A 27,269-nucleotide genomic window follows, 5' to 3' on the forward strand; every position below is an offset into this window, starting at 1 on the left:
TGAAAGACTTCTGGGAAGCCTAGCATTAGAAGCTAGTGTTGTTTACCAAAGGAGGATAGTGATTATAATCCTGAATTACGTGAGAACCGATGACGATCGCCTCATAGTCTCAGATGTTGTATATCATCTTCTTTGCGGCAAGCATAGTGTAAAACATGTAAAGATTTGTGTATTGTTGTATTGTTGTGAGTAAAGTGTGACTAAAGCAGGCCTAAGGCGAGGCTAAGCTAGCGCTGATATTTAGCTAATGCATTGGAGTTTGTAGAACGGGTGAAAACTGTTCTAACTGACTGGTAGACGGTTGTGAAATCAAAGAGAACCGTGGAGTGTATGTGAAGTAGTTTTAAGTTGGAAAAACGTGAAAGAAGGAGACGTTTTTGTGAAAGGCCTCAGAGATTAGGACCAGCCAACGGTGGCCACGTGATGCTGGGTCGCTAATTCCGCCTACTTGATGTTACTAGGCATGTGAAAGTAAATTGTGATAAACTAAACCTTGAGTCTTATGCTGGAGCATTTTGGGTGGAAATAAAATGCATAAGTGATGTAGTGACCGAGTGATTAAACCAAAAAGTTTTCTCCAAACTGGAAGGAGAGAAAATTCAGAACAAAGAAACCTCCATTTTCTATCCTTCTTCATCTGGTGGAAAAAAAAAAAAAAAAGACCCACATCCGGTTGATAGCTAAATGCCTCTGGTGGACAAAATTGAGACTACAACTAAAAGTTTATAGAAACTTTACAAAATTTAAACACCTCCACCTGTGGAATGGCAATTAAAGCGCACCTAAATTTAAAACCGTGCACCAGCAGACAAATTGGTAAATTACAATTAAAAATCCAATTGAATTGAGGAAAGCTAAAGAGAAGAAAAATGTGAAACCAGAACCCCAGACTGTAGACCGGACGTGAGAAAAAGGACTGACAAGAGAACATGACTCCCCAGCAACGGGGATCCACACTTCTGGAACCAGGTTGTATATCTGCATTCACACACACTATCATAGTCAATTAAAGGAGGCTGAATTGTAAAGTGTAGAAAACTGTCTCTTATATGTTTTTGAGAAAACATGTTTAATAAGTGTGTGGATGACAGATATGTAGACTTTTTGTGTAATTCTGGAGCAGACAGAAATGATTAGAGCAGAACAGAGCCGCAAAATACTCAGAATAAAGAGTGTAAAATAAAAACAATCAGCTAATGATAGATTACGTTCAGAATAAAAAATAATAATAAAAGACTTTAGTATCAGGCCATATTGGAGATGGTATCTGTTTAAGCAAGAAGTGTCAGAGAATTAGATCAAGTGTCAGGAGCAATCCATATTTCCAGTAAGGAAAACGGCCATATATAGGATGGCTGATGGTACCAGAGTTACAGGTAGTAAATAAAGTTGTAGTACCAAGAGCATCCAGAGAGCACATTTATAATAATAAATATAGCAAACGCATTCTTTTCCAGCTAAGTGGTAAAAGAAAGTCAGATTTAGTTTGAATCCAGTTTGAGGGAAAGAAGTGTGCATTTACATAATAATCCCATAAGGATATGATGAGCGCCTTGATATAACAAACTACAATTGTTCAAATCAATAGTAAAGAATTCGAGTTACAACATTTCAAAATCAGGCAGAGCACTGGAAGAGGAGAGGAAGAACTTAATTAGAAGCACCTAAACCAGATTAAGAGACAAATTGTGTAATTTCTGTAGAAGCTGAGTGCCAAAATGATGCACTATTAATTAATCCTCTGTCAAAACGGATTTCTAAAACCCCATATCAGTATCTGATAAGATAATAGGGAGTGGAACAGCTGACGAATTATTTAAGAAAATAAAGTTTTGGTAAACTCATCTGTTTTAGAAATACCAGACTATAAGAAGCCTTTTATCTAAACGGCAGACTTCATGACATTAGTATTAACACAGAAACATGGAGATAAGAGTAGACCAGTGGTTCACTACTCTTCACAACTAGACCCAGTAGATAAGGCAATGCCTGACCGCACATGAGCAGTAACTGCAGCTTCAATGGCAGGTCAGGCCTCTGCATCAAGTGTTATTCAGGCCATTGACTTTAACAGTGACACATGCAGTGTCAGTTTTGTTTTCACAACCCCATCTGACTATAGAATAATGTACAACTTTGATCCATCTACATTATTTCCAACAGCTGAAGAAGGAGAACCACATGACTAAACGACAGAGACGGACAAGGAACTTCACCAAGACCAGACTTGACTGACGTTCCCTAAGAGGAACCAGAGATAGAAATGTTTGTTAACGAATCATGTAAAGTAACCTAGAGGATCCGAATGTGACAAGATTTCTGTAGTGACACAGACCGACGTATTAAAAGCAGAAGCTCTACCCAATCATCTGTCAGCAGAGCAGCAGAACTGATAGCATTGATAGAGACATGCAGATAAAAGAAAGACAAAGTTGTAAATATCTACACAGACAGTAACTATGCATGTTCAACATGTGTTTGCTCAACAAGTACAGCATAAAGGTATGGTAACATTGACTAACAAACATATTACTCACTCTAATAGAAGACTTATTGAAGGCAGTACAGCTACCAAAGTATATTGCTTTATATAAAGGCACAACACATATGATAAGAACAGATCCAGTTTCAGTAGACAACAATATGTAAATGAGAAGACAAACACACCAGAACACAAGACAGAGATATTGAAAGAGATGCAGAATGCAGCTCTAAAGTAAGAACAAGCCGTTTGGACTAAGAATAATTACATACAAGACAGACGACTGACGAAAGAACACTTGACCAGAGAAGAACTCAGTACTACCAAGAAGATTATATAAATGTGTGTATTGAGACACGGTATTTGACCATGTCTCAAAAGGGGGAGTATTATATTGAGGTATTATATTGAGTATTATATTAATAGAGTATATTCATAGCATTTGATTCAAAGGCCGAATGCCGACTCCAATAAAATCCATGCAGATGTGCTGAAACTGATATTCTGAACTAAATAAATATGAAGGAAATAAATATAGTTTAACGATTATAGACGTGTATAAAATGAGCTGAAGTATTTCCAACACATACAGTAGACGCTATGACAGTAGCTAAAGTGTTTACCGCTAAATTAACTGTAAAATAAGGTAATGTGTGTAAAGGATGATAATAATAATAATGATGATAATAAGCTTTATGTAAGAATTGCAGGTCAAAGTACTTGCACTGCAAAAACATAAAACATTAGACAGAATAAGAGCAAATATATCCTGGTGACACAAATATATCACCACTCCTGTGAGAGACACTGACTCCATGAAGCAGAAACTGGACCTCTTCGTGGTGAAGTCTGACTACACAGGGAGGTGGTACCCATAGGGGCGCTTGTCTCACCATCAGTGAAGATTCAACAACCCGAAGTTTTAGAAGGGGACTGTGAAATGGGGGTCAGTCATCACAGGAGGGCGAGTATAGCCCTGTACACCTGAGACTGCACAACCACGTTAAATGTGATTTATGTGACGTAATAACCTGTCCCTCTCCCCTAACAATATGCAGAACAGATCAGGTGGGCAGAGGAGCACATCTGCGCCACGGAGAGGAGTGACATGTAAGAAAATAAATGATTGTGATCCATTATTCCTCACCATCGTTTCATCGCATCCCAGAGATTAGAGACTGTTTGTTTTAGGCAGCTGAGGTTTTAGGAGCAGGTCCACAAGGACACTTTAGGATAAAGGTAGAAAACAAGAAGACTGCAATCTCCAAGCAGTCAGTAGGAAAGGATATAAAGTTACTACAGTAAGAAATAGAATAGCAGGGAGACAGGATATGTGCAGAAGAATATGTGGTTTGACTGCAAACTGTATACCACTAGCTCAGTAAATATAGTGTGTGTGTGTGTGTGTGTGTGTGTGTACCAGTCAGGCCCCTCCTTGCTTTAAGCCCAGTACTACTCGGACCAATAACAGAGTAAACCTGTCTGTTAACAATGATGCACAGTGTAACAGAACCACTCAGCCCAATTTGCAAAAATCTCATTAAGAGATTTCCAACTCACAGAACCAATAGCACAAGACAGAAATATGTGCATTGATGACACTGGTCGAGTGTTTCTATGTTTGGCCCACAACAGGTCAAACTCTTGTGAGCTTGAACTCGGCTGAAGAGAAACACAGCACCTGGGGAGAGCTTCAGCTCCACAGCATACAAGAGATGCAGTAGGAGTCCCCGGGGAGTGCCAGAGATCAAATTGGAGCAGGTTTTGACTCATTGTTTTTATGATGGGCAACTACCAATAAGAATGTGGATTAATTACATTCATTGCATCTAACAGAGGTTTATTAATTATTACAAGGGATGCCGTTAAGGGACAAGCTGAACAACAAGCAGCTTGCAGCTTATTGACATGATAGAATGTCTTTAGACATGCTCCTAGCAGAGAAAGGAGGTGTGTGTGTGTGCCATGTTGGGATCATCCTGTTGCACAATTATATCAAATAATACTGTTTCAGAGAGATCAGTTACTAGAGCCTTACAAAGATTGACAACATTATATAAAGAATTAGCAGAGAATTCAGGAGTAGAGAATTAGTCTGGTGATGCTATGGAAAGACGGTCCGGGAGATGGAGAGTTCTCATGTCACTGGTATCTTCAGTATTAGAAAGATTATTCTGATTCTGAATACTTACTGTATGTGGATGTTGCTATATACCATAAATTAGAAGCCGCATGACGAGATTGATTGATTCCACAATAACAAAACAAATGTACACGAGTATCAGCCCCTCTCCATAGATTTATGCAATTTGATAGAACTAGCCTGATTACAGAACGGAATTGCATTAGACATGGTGCTAGCTGAAAAAGGGGGTGTCTGCAAATTGTTTGGCTCTGTGTTGTACTTTCATCCCAAATAACACAGCCCCTGATGGATCCTTTACCAGAGCTTTGAAAGGACTTGACAGACTCAGCAAAGAGCTAGCATCAAACAGTGGGGTACTCATAGACTATGATATAGAGCAGGAAGATGATTTCGTGTGAATAACTCTACAAAGTGTTCTTTGCTGCCATACCGAAGCCACTGACTTTATTGTAGTTACAGTCTCTCAGTCGTATACAGATATTACAATCTTATACAGACATTAAAAGTTTACTAATATTTACTGTCTTTTACTGGAAGTGTTTTTTATTATACTGAAGCCAATTGTCTTTATGCTGGAATAACAAATGAAGTTCTTTGGTTTTATACAGAAGGTATTTTTATGACTGGAATAAAAACAAGTGCACTATGAATGTATTCTTGTATACCATATGATGAATTTGTACACCACTCGGTGCCTTATATTTACTGGAGATTATACACACCATAAATGGTGTGTAAAGGGGGAATTGTCAGGTAAATTAATCCATATTGGAAAGACTATCGTATGTATTTGTTTACCTCAATCAATATATATATATATATATATATATATATATATATATATATATATTTCTCTGTTATTATGTATTTTCTGCACTGAGAGTATTACAAACATAATAGGGACACTTCCCCTTTAAGAGAACAGGTCAACAAACCATTACTTCCTGACTGCTGACGGAGGAGCGTGTAGGCGCCAAACTGGGACCAATGAGGAGAAGGTCAACGCCTACTCCTTCTAGGTAGCCGCATGTTTTACGACTCTCGGGACACACCTGGAGCGGAGCCGTGAGACCGCAACGATGGGGCTCTTGGAGCCATGCGGTCTATGGAAACGGCGACGCGAAATGTGTCCTCAGCTGAGAATATTTTCTTTGTTTGACTTATTGCGTTAAATAAATATATAGATTACATCAGGAGATTGCTGTTTTGATTCGACATTCAAGCTCCGAGTTCTTCAGCTTTTTCCTACCCATTACTTTCCAACAGGCGCTGGAGGACGACTCTGACATGATGGACATGTTCATGGAGGGACTTGGAGAAAATCAAAATGTCATCCAAATAAACAAAGACAAAACGGTTCAACGTCTCTCTCAATACCTCGTTGATGAGTGCCTGGAACACTGCCGGGGCGTTGGTTAAGCCAAACGGCATCACTAAGTACTCGTAGTGGCCCGTTGGTATGTTGAACGCCGTCTTCCACTCGTCACCCTCCCTGACCCAGACCAAATGGTAGGCGTTACGGAGGTCCAACTTGGTGAAGACGGTTGCCCCTTGGAGGAGTTCAAAAGCAGTGGTCATTAAAGGCAAGGGGTAACGGTTCCTCACCGTGATCTTGTTTAACCCCCTGTAATCTATGCATGGCCTGAGGCCGCCGTCCTTCTTCCCAACAAAAAAGAATCCGGCACCAGCAGGGGAGGACGAGGGGCGAATGATCCCAGCAGTCAGGGAGTCCTTGATATAATCCTCCATAGCTTGGGTCTCAGCGGGTGACAGGGAGAAGATCCTACCTCGTGTAGGGAAAGAGCCTGGAAGGAGATCAATGGCACAGTCAAAGGGCCTATGAGGGGGCAGGGAAGTGGCCTTCTTCTTGCTAAATACCTCAGCTAGGTCGTGGTACTCTGAGGGGACTCGGGACAACTCGAGAGAGCTAGGAAGCTTAGGGGCTGGAGGCACAGCTCTAGTGAGGAGACAGGAGGACTTGCAATTGGGACCCCACTCAACCACAGTTCTTGAAGACCAATTGATGTGAGGGCTGTGGTGCTGCCTGAAGAGCAGCAACATATCAGATCCCTCGTTGAAGATGTTGAAAAACAGTCCCTTGATAAAATCAAGAGCAAACCTGTAGCTTCAGAAGGCTACAGATCCACTTACTTGCAAGAAGTGGCCAAACATGTAAAAGAAAGGGTAATAGATTTTGAATCAAAGAAGAAATATGCTCTAAAGAAAGAGTTTACAGTTGATCTCTTACTGTATGTATTTGACAGCGCAGGGACTTGGCTTTCAGACTCCCACAAGACATACAAAATGAACAACAATGCACTCACTTATGTAGAAAGCAAGAAAACGCAGTATTACAACGTTTTCAGAAGCTTCTGCAAAGGAAACTCATCTGCTGTCGTGCTTGGAGAACTGATCTGTGAGAAACTGAAGAGTTCCATTGTTGAAGCCGTCTGTAACGAGACTGCCATTGATCTCGCTGGAAAGATAAGGGGCATATTCCCAGCATTCAAGGAGAACAGGCTGAACTTGGAGAAACACGTATTGAAGGGGCTCGCAGAGAAAGAGGTCTTTAGTGATTTTATCACCTACATCCTAAACCCAAGGAAACAAGTAGAGACTTTTATAAGAGAGAAAGTACATAAGTACATCTTCACAGAAAACAAAGATGAAGCACAGAAAGTACTCAAGAAAAATGTTGAAGACATCAATAAGCTTGTGAGTCAAGCTTTATTTACTGCAACAGAGAAAGTAAAAAAGATGGAAGGAAAAAAGGGAGTCGCAGACAAGTGGATGGAGGAATTTTCCAGTTTGCTAGAAAAGGAGCTGACCTTCGACACAATTTGTTGTGAAAACTTCAGTGACATAAACAATTTTGACTTTCTTAAGGAAGAGACAGAGAAAGGCCTTAAACCCATCATAGAGGAGATGAACAGTCTCTCACTGCATGAGATGGAGGAATTCAGGATGCAGCCTGACCAAATCCTCATCGATCAGCTGTGTCACTGCTGCTGGGGTAAAGTGTCCTTTCTGTGCAGCTGTTTGTATCAACACAATTGAAAATCACAGTCCTGACAAACACACTGTCCCTTTCCATCGCCCCTCTGGGATTAAAGGATTTCACACTAGAGGCACAAAGGACCTGGTCAGCGATTTCTGCACAACATTAGTTGCAAGTGATGGAAGATTCAGCCATAGTGGTTCAGATACGAGTTATCCTTACAAACAGTATCACACTGCTGGGAAGAAGTATTCTTCATGGCAGATTACTCCTGATGCGTCTAAACTGACATACTGGAAATGGTTTGTATGCAGATTTCAGAAGCAACTGGAAGACCACTATGAATATAAATTCCAGGGCGGAGGAACAATCCCCAGTGACTGGAGAGACCACAGTAAAGAAAAAGCCATTGAAAGTCTGGATGAATTGTACAGATGAGCCAGAAACAACCAAGCTCTATCGAAAGAAATACGAGTTTTTGGTTCGATTGAAGGAGTGGAACAATAGCAATATTGAGGATAACTGATGGGAAAATACAGGAACCACCAAGTGTTAAACACAGCAGGGGGGCAGGAGGTGAACTACTCAATCAAAGAACAGTCCTCAGTCGATTGATTAGCATGTCTGGTACCTGATCTGAATTGGTTCGTTCCTTTGATCTTTGAGAGTTGCTTTTCTGAGCAACACATGGTAGCATTACAACCTGTGTGTGTGAGTTTGATCAACCTTTGTATGTACGAACTCAGCTCCTTCTTGCAAGAATATAGATTAAACCCTTTTATTTGATTTGGATCCTGACTTTGTGGTGTTATTAAGAATATTCTTCTAACAATAACGCTTTTCCAAAATGACTGAAACAGCGCCTGTTATAATTTAATCAATATGCATTTTAATAATGTTATATATACAGAGTGAGTTGAAGCATAACATAAAGTAGAGATGGCCTGAAGCAAAGTAGAACACATGTGTAATAACAAATCACGTGTTTGTTATCCATTAAAGGATCATTGTAAAAAGGATCAGAGAGATCAGAATTAGTCTTCGGTTTTTGTCTCATTAAAAATATGTTTTTTCTTATTTTACAAGATGATAAAGATGCATTAAATTTGTTTGTGAAAATTCCCGTGAATTTAACGGGAAAATGATTCAAGGAAGAAATAAAGGAGTTTCTAAGTTGTCAGATATTATGGACATATTTACATTCCTCTAAAAACATGTAAGATATGATTTTGTTTTTGTTCACCTTTTACTTTTATGTGGAAATCTCATCAAACACACAAGAAACTTCTAAATTGTATGCTTTTCTTAAATGAATGTTCAGTGTGTGAAATTAGTTAAGAGATATTTTTATTCATTCAAAGACGTGTATTCTCTTTAATGCAAGATGCATGACATTTTCTTCTTACAGTTGTTTAAAGTTTAAAAATCAAAGAAAGGTGTAGGATGTTGAGACTTGTTGTCAGACGTGTATATCATTTTATTCATTCAAATAAGAAATGGCAGCCATGATTGGTTGTAATTTTTGTTTTTACCTTTTTTCTATGATACAGATCTCATAAAAGGCTTCATAACATGCAACACAAGTTTTGTAGTTATGATAAGTTTTCTTTTTGTAAACAGTTTTTCGACTTTATGTAACATGACTAACAGATAATATGAGTCACAAGGTGCATGTTCGGAGATTGAATTACTCAAGTGTTGTTGATTATGAAAATACATGAGACTTGTATTTGAGACTTGTTGATTTCCACAAAAAGGGAAACAGTTGTGAGGAGTTAACACATTATGAAAGAACAAATTGATTGATTTTAAATGTTGTTAATCTTTAAGATATCTTTTGTCCAACTCATTTTATAGAAACATTTATCTTCATATTTTATATTTCCTTAAAATTGTATATTTTTTATTTGATGAATGATCATCTTTCTCAAGTATTTGATGTATTAATATAATATTAATGTAATGTAATTTTACACTTTTTACATTTATTTTTTATGCCTATATTGGAATTTATTTTGTTTGTTGGTTAATTTCACTCCTGTCATTGCTTCAGGGTGTTGATATCCATAATATACAGAAATATCAGCCTTTGTGGAAAGAAGAAACTGGATATTTTCTTTTACTGTAATAAATGGAGCATGGAAATGGTCTTTGGAGTTCAAGCCTCTTCTGTTATTAATGAGCATTATGAGAAGACCAGATGTGTCTCTTGTGTAAGACCTGCCACATACAGCACTAATTCAATTACTTTTAAGTCTTAACTAGTATCATCTTTGTCAAAGAAAACCATGAACATTTTAAGATAGATTAAGTTGAACATTTTAGTCATCAAAAGATTAGTTATTACATATAGATTAGTTATTAGTTATTTAAACACAGTTTAATCAAACTTCAGAAAACTGCTTTCAAATACAAGGCTGTAGGATTAAGAACGCAGCTTTGCAGAGAGGGTGTCTGGTCGGATGATGTTGATCAAAACATGTTTGCATTTGCATATTTATTTTGAACAACAATAATTTAGCAAATAATGTCTGGTCAATTTCTGGTGGAGGAGCGATTTAACATCGGGATAATCCAACAGTCAAAGTCTCCCCCAGAAAAAAAGAAATGTAAAACAAATTAGTTTAGAAAATATTCTTGGGGAAAAAATGATTTAAAAAAGCCGTACTGTCCTAATTACGCCGTAAATATTATCAGAAGCCACGGAAGCACGATATGATGACCGGTTACAGCACAAGCAAATATCTCACATTAGGATTGAAAACAGATTTATACTGATTTCTTAATTATTTGTCAACACCGCTGGAAAGATGAATGAAGTTTTAAGTGGATCACCTGGAGCTAAACAATGTGTGTCCTCAATTTTGAGTTAGTAGTACATTGCTGCTTGATTTAAAGCTCTGCAGTTCCAATTTACAAATGTAATCCCCCTCCCAGACTGACACATTAGGTTTAGCAATACCACACACTCAAGTTTGAGTGAATGTACAAGAGTACACGTTGAATGAATAGTCATTAAAAAATATAATTAAGGTAACATGTGTGTAAGGGTTCCTGTTGTCCGTTAAATGTTTATTGTTGTGTATACTTCTTGTTTTATTTTGTGTTACTTACTTCTCCTCTCGTTTCAGTGTCTCCACTTCCTGCCCATGTGTTTCCCATCTGTCATCAGTGATTCCACCTGTGTCTCGTTACCCCGCCCACTTCCTGGTGTATATGGTCTGTGTTTTGTTCCCCTCGTTGCCAGTTCCTCTTTGTTCCTCCGCGTCGTAGTCTTCCAGCGGTTTGTCCCATGTCCCATGTCCCATGTGCCTGATCCTGATCCTGCTTCCGTGACCCGTGACCCGTGACGGATGGAAGATTTTACGGTACATGGCCGCGTCCATCCTCTCCTCGATGCGGTGATGTCGTCCTGTCCCCTCAGCAGAGAAACATCCTGTTGTAGAAGTTTTCCTGCTTTACTCTGGAGAGATGTATATACAGTCAAATAAATGGTGATAGAGACAGAGTTGTCTTTGTACATTTATTTGAGATCTCAAAGACACCAGTCCTACAGAGCACTGGTGTAGTCTGTAGGAGAGCGCAGATTGAAAGAGAACACATAGAAAATTTATACAAACTTGGTCTGGTGACTAGGTGATAAAAAAAAAAACCAACAGGGCCAAACTGCCTTTTGATCCATAGAACAATAAAACAACAGTCAATAGGTGATTGATCAGCACATCTGTTATTTACTGTAAACAAGCAATAAACCAAAGATGATCTCTGTTAGATTAGTTCCTTTTGATGTTTGTAAGGTCATTCCCTCCGATCTGAAGAACCCAGTCCTGGGAAACTCAATCCTTTTATCTTTGGGTATATATATGCATAGACATTTGTTTCTTGGAGCAACATAGTAGTCTCTTTGATAACAGTTATGTAAACACTAAAACAAATGGCACACCCAAGATTCTTTCTCAGAGAGTTAATCAGTATGTAAATCTAATGAGAGGACCATCTGTGTCCTGTCTTACAATGCCTCCCCCATTAAGACAAGAAACGACAGTTGACCCTGGCTTGATAAGGGAACTTGTAAAGTTATGCAAATGCATGAAAAGAGAAATAGGCAGATCATCACTTGTAACATTATTAGAACATTATTTAAAAAGTAGACATTTAAATTGCTATTACAATCCCCAAAGCATAATGTTTCCACCTACATCTCTACGGTGAGGATGGTGTTCTTGGGGTTATAGTCGGCATTTGTCTCCCTCCAAACACGACGTGTCGAGTTGATGCCAAAGATCTCAATGTTGGTAACATCTGACCACATCACCTTCTCCCAAGCCTTCTCTGCATCATTCAGATGTTCATTGGAAGCTTCAGACGGGCCTGTACATGTGTCTTCTGGAGCAGGGGGACCTGGCAGGCGCTGCAGGATTTTAATCCATTACGGCGTAGTGTGTTGACAATAGTTTTCTTGGTGACTGTGGTCCCAGCTGCCTTGAGATCATTGACAAGTTCCTCTCGTGTAGTTTCTTGGCTGATCTCTCAATCATCGATACCCCACGAGGCAAGATCTTGTGTGGAGCCCCAGACCGAGGGCGATTGAAGGTCATTTTGTGTTTCTTCCAGTTTCGATTAATCGCAGCAACAGTTGTTTCCTTCTCACCAGCTGCTTGCTGATGGTCTTATAGCCCATTCCAGCCTTGTGCAGGTCTACAGTCTTGTCCCTGATGTCCTTAGACAGCTCTTTGGTCTTGCCCATGGTGGAGAGGTTGGAGTCTGATTGATTGATTCTGTGGACAGGTGTCTTTCTACAGGTAACAAGTTGAGATAGGTGTCTTTTGTACAGATTGATATTAGGAGTACTTTCCTAAAGCGAGAGGACTCATCTAACTGGTCTGTCGGAGCCAGGATTCTTGTTGGTTGCAAGGGAATCAAATACTTATTTCACACCATTAAATGCAAATCAATTTATATCTTTTATATAATATACATTTCTGGATTTTCTTTTTGATATTCGGTCTCTCACTGTTAAAATACACCTACCATTATTCTGTTAATTTCTTTGTAAGTGGGCAAACTTACAAAATTGGCAAGGGATCAAATAATTATTTCCTTCACTGTATGTGTTACAGCAGTTGTGTCTCTTAGATAAACTCACCATGCTCATTGTGGGTGCTGGTGTTGATGAACAGTCCTGGAGCTAATGGAAGATGTAGGAAGATGGTCTTGGCACACACACAGTCTTCTGCCCTGGAAGACTAAATGTAAGTAGTACGACTTAAGTTTCACTTGATTTATAATGTGAAGCACAACAGATTCAATGAAAGGACTTTTCACAGTTAAATCCGTCAGCGTTAAGATATGATTGTCAGGGTTTTTGGACTGCAGTTGCTCTTTGGACCATGTGGGGTCGCCACCGTTCATTTCTGTGTGTCATGTGCTTGTCTTGATTGTTTCATTGGTTGCACCTGTTCCTTGTTTGCTAGCCTTTATAAGCTGCCTGTTTTCTTCTGTTCATTGCTGAGTCTTGAATTGTTGCCGGAGGCCAAGTTTGTGAGTTTTTGAGCCGTCTCTTGAAGTGTCTGTTTTTGTGTCTCGAGTTCCTGAGTTAACTGCATTTTTACTCTTTAGTTCTTGAGATCCTTTTGCTGCCTGCTTTTCGGATATCCTCTGTTGATCCTGTTTTTGCCCAGACTTTACCTGTTAGTTGTCTGGATGTATTTTGAGTTTTGTCCTGCCACCTGTTCTAAAAGTAAAGACTTTTCTGACTCACTCCAAGCCTGTGTCTGTCTCTGCACCTGAGCCTATCACCCCAACAGACCCTGTCAGCAAGACTCAGCCATGGAATCTGGCTCAGCAGAGACAACTAACCCCCAGTCTCTGCTGGCACCGACGTCGGAGGAGCAACTCTACGCTGCAGTTCTAAGCCATGATGCTACAGTGCGTCATCACGAGGCTCTCTTGTCCCACCAGCAGGGGGTTCTGCAGAACCTCCAACAGTCCCTTGTGGATCTACTTGCTCGTCTGCCGGACGCAAGGACACAGGGTCTACCATCACCTCCATCTACTCCACTGACGCCAGCAGTTCAGCAGTCTAGCTCCACGGGTGCCCGCGGTCCGCTTCCGTCTGAACCACGGCTCCCTGCTCCCGAGAGGTATGAGGGTAAGGACTGCCGGGCTTTCCTAGCCCAATGCTCTCTCACCTTTGAGCTTCAACCTTCCTACTTCCCCTCAGAGCGCTCCCGTATCGCCTACATCACATCACTCTCCTGACTGGAAAGGCCCGGTCATGGGCTACAGCCGTCTGGGAACAGCAGGGCCCTTCCTGTAATGACTACAGGGTCTTTACCGATGAGATGCGCCGGATTTTCGACCATCCAGTAGGAGGTAAAGACGCTGGTAACAGACTGATCCAGCTGCGTCAAGGCGGCTCTAGTGTGGCAGAGTATGCTGTGCTCTTCCGAACCCTGGCTCCTGTAAGTGGGTGGAATGAGGGGGCCCTGATGACAGCGTTCCGGCATGGCCTCTGTGGCGGAATCAAGGATGAGCTGGCAGCTAAAGATCCGGTATCAGACCTGGAGTCCCTAATTGACCAGACTATCCGTCTCGATAACCGTATGTGGGAGAGGCGTCGCGAACGACAAATGGACAGTCGCCCCAGTTCCGGAGTCACAGCTTCAACCTCCGCTCCGCTTCAGTGGCCTCGGGAACCTCAGAGTAACCCACCTTGTCCTGAGGAGCCAATGCAGCTTGGCGGTATTCGCCTGTCCCAGGCAGAACGGAACGCGGATAGAGGCGAGGAAGAGTGACGAATCCAGACTGCAGACCTGCAAAGAGACAGAAGAAGAAAACACACAGAAGTCACTGACATGATCTGAACTAATGACTCAACATAAATAAAACATCCAAGGGAAAAGGGACTGACACTGATTGTTTGCAGCCTTTAACTGTGCAAACGCACTAACGTGTCAACACCACTGTGTCTTCATCAGAGTCAAACAGCACAAAGACAAAAAGGCAAACCCACATACTATAGTCAACCTCCAACAGGTATGCAGTTCTCACTGGATAAGTGGTTGAACAAGATTTGCAAATCTAATGGATCCAAAGGTGGACAAATATCTCTTCAAGTTACAAAGATTCAAATTAAAATAAAAGTTACTGCATCAATCAAGTGTCACAAATGAAAAGAAACAAGATATATTCAGCTCTTCATTTAGGCCAAAGGGCTCAACTGTGTTATGAAGTCAATATGCCTCTCTGCAGAGCAGTGGGTTGATAATGTCACCACCTCGAGGAGAGAGTGAGATTGTCTCTATTCTCCAGAACTTTAATGACGTCACGGTTAGCCTGTGCAATAGCATAATCATGTGTTCTGTGTGTATTGCAGTTTTGTGTTCAGATATGCAAAATCTTTAAAGCACTTTCAGTTTGTCCAACATAAACCAGAGCACAGGGACATTTCAGCATGTAGACAACATGTGCACTGCTGCAGGACTTTATGGTGTATTCTCACCAGTAAGTGGATGTGTAAAGTACTTGTTGTCAGATGAGTCAGAACTTTGTGCCACAGCAGAATAAAAACTGTAGGAGACAGTGTTAGGTGGTTTTGTAGTGCCTAAAGAAAATATCTTAGAAACATTCTTACACTTTAACTTTGTAGATGACAGCATAAACTCCTACCAGAACAATCTCAATGTATGTTACAAATAATCTGCTGTAAATCGAGCAATTATATTCCTTCACCACAGGGTGGCAGTATCTAACAACACAGTAACCCACTGAAACTACTCCGTAAGGACAGACTTAATGTTACAACTGTCAGAGAGTAGAAAACAGGAGGAGATAGTGGTATGATGCCACTGAAAGGGGACGTTAAGGGAGAAGAACAAGAGAGAGAGAGACATATATGTGAAGTGTCTCGAAATGGCCATGGTGTTTCATGATGGGAGTCCAGTAAAGACCCTGATGAAGGCAACAAGCTGAAATGTGTTGGTCTGATAACAAAGTTGGTCTTTATACTAAGTATAATATATAAATATGTTTCTAGTATGGAAGAGTAATAGGGCCAAGCATAAGGGGAAAAGGAAGATTTTTCATTTTAATTTAGCATTTTGAGATTGTGTGTACAGTATGCGCTAACACAAGTAGTTTGATTTATTCTCAACATATTGACTTTATTCTCAACATTTCAACTTTATTCTTAATGTTTTTGACTTTGTTCTCGAAATGCAAGATAAAAAGAATCTTCCTCCTGCAAGAGCTTTTTCATCTTCAGGTTTTTATTGCAGGTTAAATTGTGAAGAATAGGACATGAGAAAATTGTGAGAAATAATAAATTACTTATTTTTCTTTGCAGTATTATAATCTAAATGTGAAGTGTTTTTTAGAGGAACTGAACATTTTCTCTAATAAATACCTCATTGGTACTGACAGTAAACCTACTTTTGGAAAACTTGATTTTTCACGATTGGCAAAAAACAATTTTAAGACTGAAATCTGTAAAGCAGTGGATAATGAGAAAATATGTGACTAACTCGTGTAACAAACAACTGAGAGAATATTCAAAGACAGTTGGAGATAATGACATGGATGGCAAACGGAGAAGCCCACTGATAACAAAAAGCTCCCATCATCCTTCAGTTCACTGACTCTATGCCAGCTCCACATCACTCAGTTTGGGCAAATTCCTTATGAATTGGGTAAAGATCTGGAGACTGAGGGGATTTCCAGTCCAGACTCTGCACACTGCTGCCTGATAACCCCTGATTGGTTAGCAGATATAATATGTGTTTATGCTGAGCATTCAAGCGGTGACACACAGAGATGACAGGAAAATGCCCACTAAGTATCTTTCTTTTTCCCAAACCAGCTGTGTGTGTTTGTGTTTATAGACCTAATTGTGTACAGGTGTTGCCTAGGTGATTCCAGATGACTCAGAAGAAGCCCGCATGTTTGCTGGTTGTCTTGGAGGAATGTGGGAGCGATGTTGAAAGGAAGACAACCTCACTCTCTCTGTTTGTGTGCTCACTGACATTTATAGTCCTGTTTGCAACAAGTTAGCTCAGCAGCTCTTTATGCTGTTTGATCTGCTGCTGTGAATACTGAATACTGAGAACTGTAATGATATATTATAGTGCAACAACAGTTTGGGTTTTTTCCTCATTCAGGGAGACCGATGCAGTGCTGATCCACCGCTACCACTATCATTTTGTACATTGCCTCTGAGTTTACTGTAACCTAAAGATAAAATAACAAAAAACTTTGGTGAATCCGAACTAACAATCCAACCATTCCGTGTTCTGCGAGGTAAAATTATTGTTTTTTCAATGGGTCTGTTAGGTTTGACGAAAGCATAGATAATGGCTTCAGTTCCCCGTTTGAAAGGGCTGCCTCACAGCGTGATAAAGCAGTCAAAATATTCAAAATATAGCATACACTTGAAAACTGATTTTTTTTGGTTGTTCTTATTTTATGTGGCTTAAACACGTTTTGCTGCTGTTTGTTGCAGTACATTGCTTTATTTACTCCAAACTGGGGGCGTGCACAGCGCCATCTACTGTATGGAATTTTGTCTCATGCCAGATGAGTTTATAGCAGTAAAGCTGTGCTTATAATCAGTCATCTGTATTATAGTCTGGGCTTAACTGCATAGACTACATAATAATTGCAAGATAGGCTTCGTATGCGATCAAATAAAAGTTTGTGTCAAGGGAAAAAAATGTGTCCATCACAGAGTTCTCAATACCGAATGATTGTGTGGTGCCTTTTCTTTTAGCTCCAGTCTAAGAAACAGGACAAAAGTCCAGCTGAAAACTTAAGTAACTCAACTCTAGGTGTCAGCTCGGTGGAAAAGCCTTCAGCCGTGCTTGTTGAGTGGCAATGTCAAAATATTCTTTCTTTGGCAAAACTTCTTCTATAGGTTTAGCTTAGCATTAGCATACCATGGAAGTCAGCCAACTTGAAAAGGGAAAGTCTTGTTCATATTGTGAGTTTAGAGTTTTTTCAGTTAACTGGCATGTACACTGCTGATAGATCTGTACACATGTACACACATACTGTTGTGACACACATAACACCATGCTCTATTGTTTACTTAATAAACCATTATGCTTTTGTTCCCGCTTTGCTTCACTTTTCTGAGATCTTTTTCTCAGCTCACTTTTAATGAAAATGATCTTGCTGCTCAGAGGCTTTACATAAACCCCCGTCCCATGAAGGCAGTGATTATCTATATTATCTCACCATATGTGCAGAGGGAGTCATCTGTTGAGCTGACGGAGCTAGAGAACTGCACCCTCTGTAGGCAACCATTGGAGGAGTCCATGTTCAGCTGGGGCAGGGAGATGGCATTCTTGATGATGGGTGAGACCTCTGGTGGTGGCGATGACAGGTCACGGGAGCCGCCTCGCGGCCGCGGCACTGTGCTCTTCCGCACATGCCGAAAGGTGCGTGTGAAGAAACCGGTCGTTTTGGAGCTGTTCGTCGAGTCCGGGCTTCCTGGCTCCTGGATGCCCCCGTAGTTGCTAAGAAAGGAAGTGTCACCAAACACTTCCCCGCCACGGCCAACATGCATAGTATGACGGAAGTCGCCCATTGGCGGGCTGATCATGTCCACACAGAGTTCACTCTTGAAACGACGTTTCCCCTGAGAGCCAGACACAAGGCCCTTAATCCCTGGCAGTTTTCCCAGACTCATGGTGGCAGAAAAGTTGTGTAATTTCCACTTAATTTGAATGAGAGTGTCTGAGCTCTGATTGCATGTCAGTGAAGTTTAAATTCCAGTTTAGGGTCCACTGTAAAACCAGAGAGAGAAAAAACATTTAAATGCGGGGACAGTGAGAACAGAAAACACAAATATGTGGTTGCTCAGTCGACAGAGAATGTGTTTATAATCCATTCTCCACACGGCCAGAGCCAACTATTCATCCATTGTCGGCCCACGGTTTCCCTTTTGGATCTTCACTGAATGATGCCAGTATGGATGTAGAGTCAGTGAAGTCTCCCCCTCTCTCCCCCTCTAACACACAGCTAGTACTGCACATGTCTAAACGCTAAGCTCGCTTCTCCTGCACAACAGCAGCTTTCAGTCATGACAAAATAACAAAGAAGGTGAATTACAAGGCCATACTTCGTTTCCTCTGGTTACCACAGCTTATGCGGTTGGAGAGTTTGGGGCCAGCTGGACTCTTGTTCAGATTTGGTTCAGCGATGACTGTTTAGAAATACAAAGTCCAGCCACAACTGCAAATACATTAAACCATACAACTCAGCTGGTTTGTATGATGAAAGCAATGAAATACACTAACACTGCTTTCATATCCTTTTAGATTTGGTGAAACTATGTTTACTTGCAACACTAAGTGGATCACCTCACCGTGAAGCCTTGTAAAAACCAAAGTGAGACTGGATGTAGCACCAGCACACAGAGTTATAAATGTCTCTTTATAGGCCCATACCTCCAGACTACACCTTCCTTCTTACTATTATTTAGTTGTCAGGTTAGCCTACAAGGATTAGTAAATTAGTTAACGTCTGAGGTGTTACTCACTTCTCCTTGCTGCAGCATCCCACCCACACTGCATGCACTGTTCTCAAGCAGTGAATGAAACCCCTGCAGGAAGAAGAATTAATTGTAAAATTAAACGATTAACTCCATTATCTTTCTAGCCACAGAAGCCTTCAGTAATGTTCTGTAATCATGTGCTTTTAAAGAAAAAGCCAGTTGAAAGTCAACACAGCAGTATCTGCACTCTGTAGCTTACTGGCAGCGAGTCCTTTTTGCATGCGTCTTCAACAGATCTTCTTGGGTGTCTTCTCTGATACGTTGTTCTGCACTTGTCTTCCTCAAAGTACAAGCAGAGAGAGCTTGGGGTCCACTGCCATGCACCGTCTCTCACTAAAGAGGTTTATCCATGTGTGGCACCACACTGTCCATGGGACATCCTGTCACCAGGCCCCGCTTCTTTGTCCTCCGTCTCTCTGGTCCCTCTGCAGCCAAGACGCCAAGCCTTTGAGAGGCAATGAAAACAATCAGAGCAACGGAAAAAGGAGGGTTATGCTTTCTTGAAAAGGGCAATAAAGTAAAGTGCCGTAATCTAGCAACTGTTTTGTCTGCATCACCGGGAAGAAAAATAAGGCTCATCCAGGATTGTCCATGCACTGTATTAGCTGCTAATCCCTTCTGTCTTCCCTCCCTCTCTGACTCCCTCACTTGCTCTCTCCCTTCTTCAATCCACTTAGTTCCCCGGTGGGTTTCCAGGTAGGGGGGCTTCTGTGTTTTCATTTAGTTCAGCCAGCTAGAAGAACATACAGAAAGAAAAGGAGAGATGTGAGTTACACACTAGACCAAAGACTAAAGCAGGAGCATTCAAGTGCACATAAAAGTGTCAGGAAACTAATAACTTGCATTTACGGATGCTGGGAATGTTATTCTCTCCTTCTCTCTGTTGCCTGAGGAGTCTCTCAAGAATGTTTTCAGGGACTAAACTTGACAAAAAAAACCTGACCACAACTGGGACTTTCTAAGTCTGACTCATATGATTAATTATTCATTTGAGAACAAGCACTTTCCATTATTCTCTTTTCCCCTCTAGAGATTTCAAGTGGTTTTACTGTTGGCTCCACTGTCGCAAAGACAACCAGATCGCTTTCCGTTGTACTCAGAGCCTACTACTGAGGACAAATGAAGTGACATATTTAGATCAGTCTCATCGTTGCAGCAACCAACCACTAAGCTTTATTCAAATTAATGCACAATGATTTGCCAATAGTGTATTACGTCATTTTAGCGACTTTTGGAGTTAATGCTAGCTACTTTTATTGGCAAAACGTCGGCAACACTGCATTTTGTATTCCACAGCTTCGTGCCGTAAATCAAGCCTTTCCCCCCCAAAAGATCATACCTGATGGCAGACAGAATTGCATAGTGAAAAATGTTATATGAACATTGCGCTGAGCTGCAGAGATACCAGGTCTATCTAACAGATTGTTAAACAACATTAATATGATAAATCAACTTATTTGGCGACAGAAATGTTTCCCACAGCCCCCCAAAAGGCCCTGTGTACCTGGAAACATTCTTAGCACCTTATTCATGTTTGCTGAAGAAATGACTACAAGGCAAAGTGATCACTTGTAAGCTCCAAACATGTGACCTCTGCAGACCGCAGGCAGTATTGGATTAATGTCGCAGAAGTTACTAGCTGAAGCTGCTGCCAGGCCAATCTGCCGAGGTGATGGTGCCACTCTTACTGGGCACTGGCCTGCGCTCAGATTACCCTCCCTAAATCTTTAACTAATCCCAGTTTTTTACAGGACAAATGTTCAGGGATGTCCATCACAGATAGCATTCACTGTCTGTAAAATAGAAATAGGGAAGGAGGGAAAACTAAAGTATGGGTGTGACAGAAAGCGTCATTAATTTAGGGAGGGGAGGGATGGAGGTTGCCTGACCACTTCTGATCCCTCAGCTCAGTAAGGTTTAGCTTAAGGGAGCGATTAGGGCCTGTGGGGCACGAGAAGGTGAGAGGCAGATAAACATTAGCAAGTGACACAAACATCCACTGTCAGTTTACCCAAACACCAAGCTTAGATCAAATCGTATCAGAAACGTCAGTCCCCAGTTTGACGCATACCTTTAGATATGATTTCAACCCCTAAATCCCTAAATCCCTAACAACAACGTTTTTTCTCTCTTTCATCTGTCATATTGCTGCTGCATTTCAGCCATCTGATGTCTAATTCACAGCTCTTCAGGTTGTAATTAACATGTTTCCTGTTGCCTTATAGCTGCCCATTTCTTTTACGACCATATCAGCCTTTTATATGGTTTCCTTCATGGCTCTGTGAGCAGTAATCACAGCTCAGATCTCTTCATGTACAATAAAGTGTAGAGAAATTTACTTTGGAACTTCATTGCGCAAAATTATCCTCAGTAGAAAAGATGCAGAAAGACATTTAGATTTGCTAAACGTGTTATTTTTCAGTTAATTGTACCTGCAGACATCCATAAACAAGCCTGTTTTACCCGAGCTGCCTGACTGATTGCAGAGACAGAGACAGACGGAGGGGGATTGAAACTAAAATAGGAACAGCTTGCAACAGGGAGAGCAGAGCGGACGCCATCTATTATGGCACTCAAATAAAGGATCTGAGGATGCTGATGAGAAACACATTGTTACCTCCTGTTTTTATGTGTTTTTGTTTTTTGTTTTTTTTATTGGACGTATATTTTCAGCTCTTCCTTCAATCAATCTTGCTGTTTTTTTTAACTCTCTGTTTATCCATCACAAACACTCACACACATACACGCATGTCATGTCTCTGTCACTCAACCTTGCAAGCAGATTTAGTGTGTTAGTTAAACATCTGGTAGCACAGAGCCAAAAATTGCATAACTTAACACATAAATTGATACATTGTGGACACACACACACACACACACACACACACACACACACACACACACACACACACACAGGGCTGTGTCGTAGTGGGTCAGTACTGAGGTTGCTTCCTCCACTGGACCGGATGGCCTTTTACAGCACGGAACCAGCAAACTGTGGTTGAGGTCAGTCCACCCTGACCATTACGCATGGCTCCAAAATACAACATGCTCTCAGTTTACAATGATCTACTGCTGCAACGTGGCAACATACTGCAGAGCCTGCCAGGTCTTTATGGTGAGGGTGTGTGAATGTGTCTCTGCACTGCATACAGTCAAGTGTCTTATATGTTTTCTGACTGCAGTGATAGCTAACTGCCATGACTTATTCATTTGATGATATCTGATTTGGATGTGTGATATCTAGGTGTTTGTTTAGATTTTAGTATTTAGATGAGCATTGGGATGACAATACAGAAATACACATTCACATTACTCATCACAACACACTAACATACCACATCGTAATGTGCATGGATTACTAAACGGGCCTGTGGGCCCAAAGTGTCAGGGTCCCCCTGGCCTTCACCTACAAAATGTAACTCAAAGAGACACGTACCAACCAGCAAGAGACAAAAAATGACCACAAAGAAACAAAAAACTACTGCAAAGAGACACAAAGAGACTCGCAACAGCTATGAAAAAGGGGAAAACAACCACAGAGATACACAAATTGACTACAAAGAGACACAAAACAGAGGGATGCATAAAAACTACAAAGAGACACAAAACAACAACAAAAAGGGTCTAAACAAATATAAAGTCTACGTATCTTGCACCTTTGTAGGAGAGGCAGTGGGGCCTTTTGCATTTCTGAGCAATGTACTTGTAAGATTCTCACTGTACTGAGTTGTATCCTCATGGTTGTTTGCACTTATTGTAAGTCGCTTTGGACAAAAGCGTCAGCTAAATTAAATGTAATGTAATGTAAAATAATCTGATAACAATTGATACAATTTAAATAACGCAAACAGATTAGCTCCAACTGAATCTATCATGATCTAACAGATAAATATCATAATTTAACATAGAATGTTAATGGAACCCTCAAACACCAAGGGACACTTATTTGCTACGAAGGTTTCCTGAGTAATGCTCTTTAACGTTTAAAGAAAAACATTATATATGTTATTTTGTTGTGTAATATGATTTGGGAGTGAATTCCATTCTTGCATTGCTCTGTAAATTACTGTACGTTAAAACAACCTCCAGCATGCCTTGTTGAATAATTGTGTGTATCTGAACTAAAGGATTTTGTAAAAGAAACAAGTGGAGTCTTTGTTGTTGTGACATTCATAATGAAAACCATCAATGAATCTAATTTTCACTTTAAACCAGGAAAGACATTCATGGATTTTGGTAACATTTGTTCAAATCCACAAGAAAGAGCTACACATGCTGCTTTATTCTGGACTATTCTGGACTATTCTGGATTGTACTGGACGATATTTTTACCCAATGATCTCTTAATGAAAATGTTTCCCATTTTAGTTACTAATTTTCTAATGACTTGTTCATGATGTTGTCTGTGGGTATCAGACACAGATATGTGTGATATGACATATGCTCAAATCTGAGCACTGTGTCTCATAAGTGAACACATTTTCATTAATGGACTACCGAGTCAACAAAATAACTGATTGTTATAGAAATGCTTGAGATAAGAATTCAAAACATTAGAAAACAATACAATAGTGGGCTAGGCAACCAAATCAATATTTATGCTCAGGTTTAACCCTGGCCATTATTAACTAGTCTCATGAATTATTTTTTTCTTCTTGTAATGTATGGGACTTTGTCAACAGAACACAGGCGAAATGAGGCCAAGCGACAGAGAAGTGCAAACACATTCCACTTCAATAGCCGTGCTGAACAAAGAGCATAAGGAAATGCTGCCTCTCCAAATTTCCACCTGGCAAACACCTACCTGTTGTACCTCTGTACAACAGGTACAACAGTTAAAGTGGCCATTTGAAGGAACACTCAATACAAGCCTTGTTTAAAAAGTCTGTGTAACCCAGTAAACCCATTATTATGCACATATATATATGTATATAAAGTGTGTCCAAACTTTTGCCTGGTACTGTATATATAGTTTCATGTTGTTGTTCATCGTTGCAGTGTCCACTGAAGACCTACACTGCTGCAGGGAAAGACAGAGTGTCCAGATGTTTGGACGGTTGAAGTCTCTCTAACCATGACGCCCCCTCCTTGACACGCTGCCAGTCCATTGATTTAAAGTCTGACACAACCCGAGGACAGTTGTTCTGTGGTTCCACTGGACGAGCACAGTGACCAATTGATTTAGATTGTTTCCACAAACATAGTCTCACCACCTCAGTTAGAAGGTGAAGCTCGTGTTACTAACCCTGTTTGGCGTTACATGACATATGATACATCACTTACAGTTTGCATTTAAATAGCAAGTTCTATTCAAATATGACCTAAAAACACAAATCACCACTGAACTAATGGGAAGTAACGCTGCAGAAGAGGATGTACATAGACATGAAAAAAGACATCCCAGTAACTGTCTCACCATTGCAAACACTGATAGAAGAATGGCTTGTATCGAATGCCAATGACAGCATTTAAGATAAATTGTTGCTTTATTGTGATGCAGTTTGTTTTCTATATGTTGTCAGTTTCTTGTGTATATTTAATGCTGATAAATGCTGCTCATTGGCATTCAGGCAGGTTTTTCCACAACAATATGGCAGTGATTATCAAAGGTGGGAGAAGTACACAAATCATTTACTCAAGTAAAGTAGCAATAGTTACAATACTTACGAGTAAACGTTCTGCATTTAAAACTTTACTCAAGTAAAAGTATAAAAGTATTAGCATTAAAGTATCAAAAGTAAAAATACTCACTATGCAGAATGGCCAATTTCAGAATAATATATATTATATTATTGTATTATAATCTACAATTTGATAGATTGATGGAATGTTAATGTTGTAGCTGGTAAAGGTGGGGTTAGTTTTAATTGCTTTTTTTTACTGTTGTGTAGCTTAATCTATAATAAAAACAACAACAACAACAATAATAATAATAATAATAATAATAATAATAATAATAATAATAATAATAATAATAAATCATATCCTATTTGTTGATAATATTTAGTAAGAATCATTTGATTCTGTAGAGACAATCAACCAGATGTATGAAATAAATGAATGTAGTGGGAAGAAATTACAATATGTCCCTCTGAATTGTAATGAAGTAGAAGTATAACATAACATACAATGGAATTAGGCTACTTACGTAAAATAAAGTAGCTCAAAATTGTAGTACAAAAAGTCAAAAAGTACAGTATTTGAGTAAATGTACTGTGTTACTTTACACCAATGGTGACTATAACAGTGATCAAGTCCTAAATGGATTACATTACATTGTGTCTAAATCATTTAAATGTCCAAGGGAAACATGAACTCACCTTTTAACCAAGTTAGCGATGCACAGCGATGCACAGCGATGTACGCACGCGGGCATAAGGGTGCAAAAGTTGATCATAGTGGTTTTATAAGAGATGCTAGATGAAACGACACTTTGCGCACAGTATTGCACTCAAGCGCTGATTTGTAGAACGCCAACAAGACTGGATTACATGTTGGCTGTGTAGTAACTTAATGTAAATAACTCATGACGTTGAATGCACATGTCCATTAGCTATTTCCACTACATGTTACGCAACATACGTCAAACAAAGTGATTTAAGAACTAAGCTTTTCTGAATAATCTTACCTTGAAATAAAGTAGTCCCTTCGCAAAGACACAACCTCACCGTCTCTTTTCTCTGTCATGGTCCTCGGTTTGCGGTTCCCACCGTATGTTTCCGCTTGGACATGAACTTAGCATCTGTGCAGCGCAGCGGTGCAGTGGCTCTGTGCTGCTGCTGCTGACAAGTGGGGTGAAAAGAGATGGAGAGGAAGAGGAGAGGGAGGAGGAGGAGGGTGGACTCGAGTGTGTGTGTGTGTGTGTGTGTGTGTGTGTGTGTGTCAGTGTACCTTTTACTAGTCGGAATTGCCTGTTGATATTGAAGTTACTCTTTGACTCTCAACAAGTTTAGCAGTTCAAGTAAACTTTGAATTTGAGCAAAAATATGTAATAATGTAACACTATATGTAAAATATAAAAGAGCACATGAAGAAGAGAAAAGCTATAGAGAATAGAACAACAGAAGTACAACAACGTGCCAATATGCAAATGCTCATGTGAGGCTGAAGGCTGCAATAATAAACCACTGTGACTCTTCCTGTCACTGTGTGCTTGTGTTTCTGTCTAAATATGAACATATGCACATCATTTTTTTGTTTCTTTGGCTTGTTTGTGTGTGAGGAGCCTCCTGATTCTTGAACTCATCAGGTCTCAGCCTTGAATCCTCTCTGTCTTCCAGTGCCTTAGACAAATGTTTGAACTGTGAACTTACTATAATTAAACATAGGCTGCAATGACTTGGATCTTTAATCAAAAACACGAGCTGAAATTTGCAGCAAACACAATGAAAGATACACACACAGACATCGTCTCTGACCTTTACTCGGCTCTGTAAACATGATCTTTAAGGAGTTCCCGTGGTCGTCATCAACCTTTCTTCTCTCTGTGAACCCTCTTCACCTCACTCTTTTGATTGGGAATGCAATAATAGTGTGCATGTGTGTGAGAAAATTACAATACAATTATCCTTAAAGTAATACCAATACCAATAGAGTACGTACTTTGATACCTTTTATTTCTACTTCATTGAATACCTTTCATGTGAATGGAAGCATTCAGTTACATGATATTGAACGTATGAAAATGATTGATTGATGAGGTTCTTTATCGTGTTCCTCGTATTCTCCAGATTTACCTGAAATAATTATTCTACATTTTATGCATTTATTTTTTAATTTGATGCCACAGGCGTGTAATTCAGCCCTACCTTGGAACGTTTGGTGGCATGAAATACAGTGATTGGCAAAACCATACAAATCTTTCTTTCTTTCTTGATCTCTAAATCAGATATTGTTTAACTGGACATATTTTGATACTACTGGATGAACAGAAGCCCAAATGTTCAAGCCGAGGGGCTATGATGCGGACTAAAATAACTGAATTTGGTCCCAAAAAATGAAAACCTCATGGAAATTTGGAACACACTGAGCGATGAGATAAAAGAGGAAAGGGGGCAGGGTGGACACAGGAGGGGAAGCTGAGGAG

At 40.1% G+C, this 27,269-nt stretch overlaps 1 protein-coding gene across 1 annotated transcript; it reads left to right on the forward strand.

The window, feature by feature from the left end:
• Positions 1-6,795: 6,795 nt before the first annotated feature.
• LOC115012271 (interferon-induced very large GTPase 1-like) lies at positions 6,796-7,798 on the forward strand. The gene has a single exon (XM_029437813.1). The coding sequence runs from the start codon at positions 6,933-6,935 to the stop codon at positions 7,683-7,685; it is 753 nt and encodes a 250-aa protein (XP_029293673.1). The 5' UTR covers positions 6,796-6,932; the 3' UTR covers positions 7,686-7,798.
• Positions 7,799-27,269: the final 19,471 nt, after the last annotated feature.

This window comes from Cottoperca gobio, chromosome 8 (genome assembly GCF_900634415.1).
Source record: "Cottoperca gobio chromosome 8, fCotGob3.1, whole genome shotgun sequence".
In the NCBI taxonomy this organism is placed as follows: Eukaryota; Metazoa; Chordata; class Actinopteri; order Perciformes; family Bovichtidae; genus Cottoperca; species Cottoperca gobio.